This window comes from Rosa rugosa, chromosome 2, assembly GCF_958449725.1.
Source record: "Rosa rugosa chromosome 2, drRosRugo1.1, whole genome shotgun sequence".
In the NCBI taxonomy this organism is placed as follows: domain Eukaryota; kingdom Viridiplantae; phylum Streptophyta; class Magnoliopsida; order Rosales; family Rosaceae; genus Rosa; species Rosa rugosa.
The window spans coordinates 11,539,656-11,549,297 of record NC_084821.1 but is presented as its reverse complement, the minus strand read 5'-3'; the positions used below and the strand labels follow the sequence as shown (position 1 = coordinate 11,549,297).

Here is a 9,642-nt window from a genome sequence, read left to right as displayed (position 1 = left end):
AACCGACCCACACCGAATTTATTTTAATTACATTTTATTTATTTATTATTTCTCTATTGATGGAAATGTTGGTTTTCAATATATAAGAAATCCATTTTTAATTAGGTTTTCAGTTTGTAATAAATTGCTATGTTTGCTTGATAATTGATATATATATATATATATATATATATATATATATATATATATATATATATAGTGTGTGTGTGTGTGTGTGTGTGTGTAATAAGTTGTTATGGTCTTTCTGCAAGTTGCTTGATATTTGGGTGACATTTGCCGATTTGTGTGGACTCTAAATGCATTCAAAATTTATTTATGCCTTATTGAAATTGTTAGGTAAAAATAAGCCTGATTTTGGCCATCTCTTTCTAGTTGAAATTAATAAATCGCTCCAAACTGAAACCGACCTGCACCGCACCAAAAAATGGTGTAACCGAAATAATCGGTTTAGCCCTTTTGTAATGCGGTTGTGGTTTGATATATTGGCCAATCGGTTTGGTTGCGGTTTGGGCTTCAAACCGAACTGAACCGCACCGCGCCCACCCCTACATTCAACCGTTCATTTAACAGTAAAAAATGACGGCTTTGCCCTTCGTTTTTGTTTCAATTTCAATTGCAAGATGCTCGCTGCTTCTGAGAGTTCTATTTGTTTTGGTGTAGAGAGAGAGAGAGAGAGAGAGAGAGGTAGAGAATGTGAAAGGAAAAAAGGAGTGATCGATCTGGATTTGTTTGAGAAGAGATATAGAGATAGAGAGAAACTGTGAAGACAGGATATCGGTTGATAGACGGTAATTTAGAAAGAAGAAGTCTGAGTCTGGGTTTGCTGCGGGGAATTTGAAGTTTAGTGATCGTGTTGGAAGGAGAAGAGTTAATTGTCCAGTTCCGGATTTGGACTCTAATTGAAGGGGCGGGGATTTGGACTGGAGACAAAGAAAAGAGGTTGATTCTTAAGAATAATAAGCAGCTATTACTTCCTTCATTTCTAGGTTCAGAGGTTTGAAGGTAGGTTTGGGCCAATTTTTTTTTTATACCAATATGTTTGTAATTAACTGTTATAATTGTCTATTAGATTATTGTATGGAATTGATCAAAGGTCTCTGCTGAAAAGATTGGTAGAATAAGATTAGTGTTTCTGTCATATTTCGATGAGTTCAAGTTAGATATTCTCTGCTGAAAAGATAATTCCCTTTGTTTTTCTCTGCTTTGGGTTATGGTTAGAGGTCCTAAGAATTTTTTTTCTGCAAATATGGCTGGTTAAAATGGCTGCTGTGGGATTGGTATTGTGGGAGGTGGGTACACAGGGTCATCTTTGTTTATTAGAAGAACTGGCACAATACTTGGGAGCTCTTCTTTGTTTATTAGATTGGTTCTTTAATTCGACTAGTTTGGCTGCTAGAGTCTTCAATATTTTTGTTACCTCCACCAGAAATAAAGGACAAGAAAGTCTGAAAGGAGTTTGAATATGTAATTCAATAGCAGATATATGAATCTCAAATTTCTGTATATCAGTGTTATCTTCTATCAAATCTGCAGTTTTTGATGTTTAATTAATTGTGATTAAATGAATGCTTTGTCAATGTATTTGAAAATATATATGTTAAAGTGTTAGCATTGAATTTCTTAACTTCTCTGTTGTGTGCAATGTTGGGAGCTGAGCATTTGGGAACAATAGGAGGGAGAGTGAGTGCTTATTTAAAGTGTTGCTTTTGCAGCGTTACATATTAGCATATAGAGAACTTGGACAACAACTTCGACTTCAGCTGTTACTTGGTAAGCTTTATGAATCGTTTTCTTTTGTATTTTTTGTTTGATCGAGTTGGATGTTTGATATGCTTTGCATCTTTTGTTTTAACTGAAGTCAAGTTTAAATAAGCTCAGTAAATCAATAAACAAATACTTTGAATGAGAAAAAATGATTGGAATTTGGAGGATTGTTCTGTATACAGCTTGAAATTAGTTATCAAATTTTCTTAACCAAAATTGATAATTTATTGTATGTTCCTGTAACATTTAATTTCTCTTTTGGCTACTGTACTTATTTGACTTCTTCAGACACAATTTGTTTTCTGAATTTGATCTTTTTGTATAATAGTGTAACACCCTCCGAATTGTTTCTTAAATTGAATTAACCTTTGTTATGAAAATCAGATCAGATTTGATCGTTTTATTGTTTTGGGAAATTGTTAATGGTTTGAATAAAATAAAATTTAGAATAAGCCTTAATTTCATTGATTTTCAAGTTATCTTCAGAATGAAGGAATGAACTTATTTTTCTTCTAAATTCACAGGTATAGATATTGGTCTACTATATTCAGTGTCATCACTGAAATAGTAGTGCTGAGAATTTCAGTCATGTTGGCTAGCATGAGACTAAAATTCCAAGATTCCTTAGAAACTGTTATTACTATAATCAATGAATATAATCTATCCCCCCAAAGCTCATACTATACGCGGTTAATTATTCTAAGCTGTGTGAACGTTATCTGTCATTAGCTCCATCAGCCTCACATGAAGAATCTGTGGGTCTATGACCTTAGATTTTTCTTCAACTATATAACGTTCTTATTTATTTGATTTGAAACAGAAAACTAAATATTTTAATGAGTCAGAGTTATATATGTGAATTGAATTTGGTCAGTTTGAATTTTTTGTTGGCTTATTTATTCGATAATCATCAGTTATAGCAAAAGCCAACTGGTAACTACTGCTCGATAAAAGAAATGCAGAGTTTACATGCAAAAACTCTACTGGTGAGACCCATTCTCTTCAATTTATTTGTCTTTTGGTCAAACCCCAACTACAATTTAAGAGCCAGAGAGGAGATAGTGAAAAATGGTGAAGGCTGTGCATTATTGTAATTGTTGTGACTGATTAGATTTAGACCTTTCTGTTTTCTGTTTGTGGATTGATTATTTTAGGCATTATCCTTTTTAGCACTAAAGTTTTAGATCAGTTACTGGTTCTGTTTGCATTCATTATTATTTTTTCTATATTGTTTCAAGTTGCTTTGGTTGTTTGGCTTCTTTTTGTTAAACAGTTGAGAATTTAATTTTAATTCTTTTGATTGTTTAGGGACTACACGTCCAACAATCCAATATATTGATGTTATAGTTTGCACAGTTATGGTAACATCAAATTCTCTAAGTACTTCTCTTTCATTGTGCAGATCTTCGGAACAGTGTGTTATCAGATTCTTGAACCGTTTCGGATACAGGTACAAAGAGAAGACAAGCTGCCATTGTGTATACATACATATGTATACCATTTATATTCCATTAATAACAGAAAAATGATAGAAAAAAATGATCATGTTCCGTTTGTATGGTGTACTGATGAAATTTTTGTCTGTCATTGTTTGGTGACAGACTAACAAATTGAAAAATTGAAAATGGAGCAATCTAAGCTCTACTTGATGAAAAATAGGTTGAGACAATAAGGACAACCTCATTTAATGGATTAATGAGCTTCTAGAGCAACCTAATTTTTTTTTTTTGGTCAAGGTTGTTTATATAGTTCAGGATTTTGAATGGTGCAGGTGAGAGGTGAAAAAAAAAAGAGGAGAAAGTTGATACAGGCAAGAAAAGAACTGCCCGGCCGGGCAAAGGAGGTTGTTGACAAGGAACTACTGCAGGTATATTTTCAGATACATTCTCGCAACTTTTGGTTTTTTTATAATTCTGGAATATCATCGTCAATATATCTACTGTAAGAAAGAATTTACTCAATGAAAAGGTTGATCGAGTTTTTGTAATTATGGATTTTGTACTTCAATTAGTAGAACCAATAGTGTATACTTTTTATTACTTATCTTTTTGTAAATATGGATTACTTATAGCTTTCACTTTTCATTTACAATCAGAGAATCTTATAGAGTTTTGATAGAAGTTCCTAAACTTCCATGTGGAACAGTAAGATGCAAGAGTAAACTTAGCCTATGTATCACAATAGTGCTAGAGCCAGTAAGGTATAAGGGACAATTCACAATTGTGGTTGTCCTAGACCCATGCATTTTTTATCACCCTGTGGAAAATTGAATTTTCAACCAACTCTATAGCTGATGGTCTGCAGACTGGATTTGGATCCAACATGGCCTGATAGATTCAAACAATATGATGCAGTCAGCAACTCCATCACAATGTCCTTTTTACTAGACCAAACCAACTTAAGAATAATAGGATACTAAATGCATCTTTCCTTTGAAACAGATTTCTTATGAAATAAGCTTACTGGATCCAACATTACTACTTATGAAGCACATATGCAGAGTTTCTTATCAATTTTTTTTCTGTCTTATAGCTACTTGCGATTTTCAGAAAACCATACTACATGAAAGATATTACTGTGAAGTGTGAATCTATGATAAGGAGTGGTTTTTATCAACAAACAGCATTTTTATCTCTCATTTGAAGATTTGGAGCAAAAGTTTTAAGGAAAGAGAAGCTGAAAACTTTTGTTTATGCATTTCCTCATTTCACACATACTGAAGAATACGTTCATTCCTAAGCAGAAGAGTGCATCTTTTTCTGTCCTGTTCCTCAACCTCTTTAGCTTTTATATCCCTGACTTTACGATGTGATATGATTAATAGATGTGTATAACTCTGCTACTGTTTTAAAAGTCTGTGCTCCAAGATTTATTCATTCCATGACTTCCTTTGTTTATATAGAATAATGCTATTCAAAGATTTGTAAAACAAGCACACTATGCAACTGTGGCACCATGACTCATTCAAGGGAAAGCATATGAGATCAGACACTTCTACTTAGAGTTTTCACTTTTGTAATATATATACAAACCTGGTAAAAACAACAGCTTTTGAAATATATAAATGTACAATAATTGTATAAAACTTTAGTAAGCAAACAAACCGCAGCATCGCGCGGGACCTTTTTCTAGTATGAACTAAACAGATTAATGAACATGTGTAATATTTTATCCCATCTCTACTATTTTATTGCAGCAAGTGGAGATCGATATATGTAATATTTGGCTGACTGATCGAGGAAATCAAAGAAGCACCCAGTTTGGAGCTAAAACAATCAAGGAAGGAGCTGATTTGCTAAAGTCACACAAAACTTTGGCTGCGTTAGCTAATTCAGCATCTCCAAAAGTCTCGTCTCCTAAATTACCCAAAGTTGTTCTATTATTCCCCTTCCTAGTTTCTGCAACCAGCTTTATCTCTTTGGTGATCTGTTCCCACTACCTTTCTTCTTCTGGGGTTCTTTCTCTAGTTTCTGCTCAGTTTCTGGTTGTTGCTTTCTTGCCTGTTCTATTTCTTTTCAGTAATTATCAATGGCCTCGAGCAGCCAAAGAGCCTCTGAATCTTTTCCTTCAGCCAAGTCAACGGCTCTCAAGTGGAAGTATGATGTGTTTTTGAGTTTTAGGGGTGAAGACATTCGGAACAATTTTCTCTCTTATTTATACCATGAATTGCAAATCATCAGAAGGATTAATACATTCAAGGATGATGAAGAGCTTGAAGTCGGGGAGCCTATTTCTCCAAGTCTCCTAAAAGCAATTGATGAATCGAGGTTTGCTATTATTGTTCTGTCGCCAAACTATGCTTCTTCTCCATGGTGTTTGGAGGAACTTACAAAAATTATTCATTGCATGGAAGACACCAGGAGAATTCTGCCACTTTTTTATCATGTGGAACCAGCTGATGTACGACATCAAAAAAATAGTTTTGAAGTAGCCTTCACTAAGCATGAAGAAAAGTCAAGGCATGACACAGAGAAGGTGAAGCAGTGGAGAGATGCTTTAAAAAAAGTGGCTAATTTATCTGGATGGCATACGCAGAGATATCAGTAAGTATGACAATAATTTCCTAACTAACAAAGTTATACTTCGGTATTGGATCTATTATTATCTTATCTGATAAATCCTTCTTCCTTGTAGGACAGAAAGAGAACTTGTTGAAGCCATTGCAGATTATGTGTGCACTAAGGTACGACCAATTGAAATGGAGTTCTCAAAGTCCACTGGAGATTTTGAAGCATTTGAAGCAACAAGGCAAGCCATGGATGAGGTCTGGAAGGCACTAAAAGATGATAAGGTCACTGCCATTGCGGTGTACGGAATGGGAGGTGTTGGGAAGACAACTATGGTAGAATATGTCGGTGTACAAGCTCAAAATAGTGGGATTTTCCATCATGTGATTATGGTTGTTATATCCCAAAGGCCCAACTTGAGAAATATCCAAGGCGCATTGGCAGATCTGCTGGGCCTTGAATTGAAGGAGGAGACAGACATTGGAAGAGCCAATAGACTGAAGAAGGAGATAATGAGAAGAAATAAGATCCTTATAATCTTGGATGACATTTGGGAGAGAATAGACTTGTCAAGCATAGGGATCCCCAGTTACGACAAGCTTCAGAAATGCAATTCAAAAGTCCTACTCACCACAAGGAGATTGAATGTTTGTCATTCTATGGAAACACAACCAAGCATTCCTCTCAATATCTTATCAGAAGAAGATTCTTGGAACTTGTTTGTGAAGAAAGCAAGAAAGTCTATCGAAAAATCAACTGAATTCTATGATGTAGCGAGGAAGGTAGCCAGCGAGTGTGCTGGTCTCCCTATTGCACTGAGAGCAGTTGCGAGGGCACTTGGAGACAAAGATTTTGAGGAATGGAAAGAAGCAGCTCGAAAGCTGGAAATGTCTCAACGTGCTAGCCTCGATGATGATGGAGATGTGTTTACATGTATAAAGTTAAGTTATGATTACTTGGACAGTATTGATGCCAAGTCATGCTTCTTGCTGTGCTGCCTATTCCCAGAAGATGATGATATCCTATTAGAAGACTTGATGAAGTATGGGTTTGGAAAAGGACTGTTTCGAGATGTCAACAGCACAATAGAAGATGCCAGAGTCAAAGCAAATTTAGTGACTAAATACCTTAAAGCTTCTTGTTTGCTTTTGGACGGTAAAGAGGATGGATGTGTAAGGATGCATGATGTCATTCGAGATATGGCCATGTCAATTGCATTATCTGAAGATGGCTATGGGTTTTTGGTAAAAACTCGTTGTGAATTGAAAGAATGGCCAATGGATGCACATGAGGGATACTCGGCAATCTCATTAATGGAGAACAACATTTCCAAGCTGCCTAATGAGTTGGTATGTTCAAAACTCCAAATTTTATTGTTACAGAGAAACATTGGTTTGAAAAATATCCCAGACACTTTTTTTCAGAGTCCCAAGGAATTAAAAGTCTTAGATCTTAGCCGCACCAATATTTTGTTAAGATCCCCATCATTCAATCTCATAACCAACCTCCAAGCTCTGTACTTAGATTATTGTGAGTCAATGATTGACATATCCATGCTTAAAAGCCTGAAAAAACTTGAGATTCTTAGTATAAGAGGATGTGATATTAAGGAATTTCCAAGAGAAATAGGACAACTGACCAATTTGAGGATGTTGGACCTCACTAATATTGGAGACATTGATACAGTTCCATCTCAAGTGATTTCGAGGTTGCACAGATTAGAAGAACTGTACATGAAGTGTAAATTTGGGGATTGGGGCAGTAAAGTTGAGGGAGGCTTATATTCTTTCTTTTTTGGTAAAAATGCTGGCTTTGAAGAGTTAACTGACTTGTCGCATCTAAACATTTTGGAGGTGTCCATATTTGGTCCAGAGTGCTTGCCTAAAACCGTTGAGTTCGATCCAAATTGGGTAAGCTTCGATATATGTATCAACAAAAACTCGTTTAGGGGAATATCCTCTCTGCAACGTGACCATTCGCATCATCATTCAAGAACTCTGAGCCTTGACACAACCATCAATACATTACCGGATTGGTTTATCAACGTAGTGACAAAGAAAGCAGAGACGCTATTTTATTTCGAGTGCAAGGGCTTAAATAGCATTGTTGTAGAACATGACCATGGAAGACTACACAGACTGAAGCGGCTCGCTGTACATTCCAATGACAACTTGAAAGAGTTGTTGAACCTAACTACACGGGTCTCAAATGAACCTGTGTTTGAGAATTTGGAAGAATTGCATCTCAAGGACATGGGTTGCCTGAAGAAGTTATGTGTTGGTGAATTACCACTTGGGTCTCTACGGAAGCTGAAGGTATTGGACATCAGACAGTGTCGTGACTTGGTCGATGAACTTTTACCATCAAATTTACTGCGAATACTGCAAAATATGGAACAAATAATTTGTCATGATTTGAGGCAAATGAAATATGTGTTTGGATTTGAAGGGCTGAAGCCAGAACAGATTATCTTGACGAAATTGAGAAAGATGAGATTGTACAATCAACATAAGGTGTTACGCATATGGAAAGGTCCTGCTCCACATGCAGTCTTCCATAATCTTCGAAGTTTGACAGTTGACTACTACACTAAACTGAAATACCTCTTCACATCCAATGTTGCTCAATGTCTTTTGCATTTGGAAGACCTGTGGCTACAAAGTTGCAGTAGCTTAGACAGAATTGTTGAAGCAAGTGATGAGGAAATGATCGTCTTTCCAGAATTGAAGAACTTTATTTTGAAACATCTTCCACAGCTGAAAAGTTTTTGCAGTCCTATTTCAGTAGATATTGAATTCCCTTCATTGGAACACTTGTATGTGCGTGACTGCCCCCAGTTGATAATCTGTGCTTTTGACTTCAAAAGCAGGAACCATGTAAAACTGAATGATGAACAACATATGTCGTCTCTGTGCAGAAGGTGTGTGCTGTGCCTTAAATTTCATTTGTCCTTTTCTTTGCTTTCATTTTTTCTTTTTATCCATAGACTGATAAGTATGTTCTCAAAGACATTTTATAGTGCACATTGGCTAGTCCTGTTGCTGCTTGAGTTCACATTTACACTAATGATTGCCGACTTATTTACCTCTCCTTTAAATTTCAAATTTGTTATTAGGTTGTGGGATTTAGAATGACGCGCAGGGAAGAGACAATAGAAAGTGATCTAATCCAGAAGAAGATTACTGTGCAGTTACCAATATGGATGCTGCTGCTGCAGTGCTGTTTTCCCCCTCTATGCATGCTGCCTGGACTGGCTGATCAGCGGGTTTTACAGTTAAATGTCGATGGAGCTGGTGGTTTACCTCCGTGACTAGGGGTGTAGCCATTTTGGTGAGCCTATAGCAGCAATATCATTACCTCTTACAGGGTACCGTCCAACTGCTACAAACTTACAATTCAGTATTCACTAAAGATTGTGCCATTGTGGTGTGGCTCAAGCTGTAATATCCGCAAAGGGTGTATTTGGTGAAACACTGAAACTCAAAACTCCAGCGGTCCAGCTTTGGTCGTGAGGGGTTTATTATTATTATTATTAATTCTTTTAGCTGGAAGATAGATTTGCGTGTTGATGAAATAATCAATTATATTTCAAAAAAAAAAAAATTATCTTTCAGAAAAGAAAAAAAATAATGAAATTATTTTCATTTTTTCTCCAAATTTGCCATGTGGCCACCAACGAGTTTGACGAAAGTGTAAATAAGTAAAATTTTTGAGTGTGTTATTATTATTATTATGAAAATGGGTTTGGAATCCAACCAAGTTAGGAGGCTCATCCCCACGCCTGACTTATTATATTAAAATTAGAATTGTACAAAGAGGGACATAACACCTTGACCTCTACCACTAGTACACAAATCCTCGTAGAGTACAT

The 9,642-nt window shown here is 35.9% G+C and overlaps 1 protein-coding gene across 3 annotated transcripts; it reads left to right on the top strand.

Moving 5' to 3' along the window:
• The first annotated feature begins 639 nt into the window (after nucleotides 1–639).
• On the top strand, nucleotides 640–9,326 carry LOC133731557 (disease resistance protein RUN1-like). Of its 3 annotated transcripts, none has more exons than XM_062158930.1 (7): nucleotides 640–939; nucleotides 1,713–1,770; nucleotides 3,167–3,214; nucleotides 3,536–3,631; nucleotides 4,961–5,807; nucleotides 5,899–8,691; nucleotides 8,962–9,326. In XM_062158930.1, the coding sequence occupies exons 5-7, from the start codon at nucleotides 5,293–5,295 to the stop codon at nucleotides 9,047–9,049; spliced, it is 3,396 nt and encodes a 1,131-aa protein (XP_062014914.1). In that variant the 5' UTR covers nucleotides 640–939; nucleotides 1,713–1,770; nucleotides 3,167–3,214; nucleotides 3,536–3,631; nucleotides 4,961–5,292; the 3' UTR covers nucleotides 9,050–9,326. The 3 variants fall into 3 exon arrangements, with proteins under 3 accessions (XP_062014914.1, XP_062014915.1, XP_062014917.1); XM_062158931.1 differs by having other exon boundaries at nucleotides 641–939; nucleotides 8,887–9,326; XM_062158933.1 differs by lacking the exons at nucleotides 640–939; nucleotides 1,713–1,770; nucleotides 3,167–3,214; nucleotides 3,536–3,631 and having other exon boundaries at nucleotides 5,395–5,531; nucleotides 5,618–5,807.
• The last annotated feature ends 316 nt before the right edge of the window (nucleotides 9,327–9,642 follow it).

What these genes read in the sequence shown, in the direction of transcription:
- LOC133731557 (XM_062158930.1), top strand. Translation starts at nt 5,293, where the DNA reads ATGGCCTCGAGCAGCCAAAGAGCCTCTGAATCTTTTCCTTCAGCCAAG. An exon ending in TGGCATACGCAGAGATATCA is followed by an intron (nt 5,808 to 5,898) that starts GTAAGTATGACA and finishes TCTTCCTTGTAG; the next exon opens with GACAGAAAGAGAACTTGTTG. An exon ending in ATGTCGTCTCTGTGCAGAAG is followed by an intron (nt 8,692 to 8,961) that starts GTGTGTGCTGTG and finishes ATTACTGTGCAG; the next exon opens with TTACCAATATGGATGCTGCT.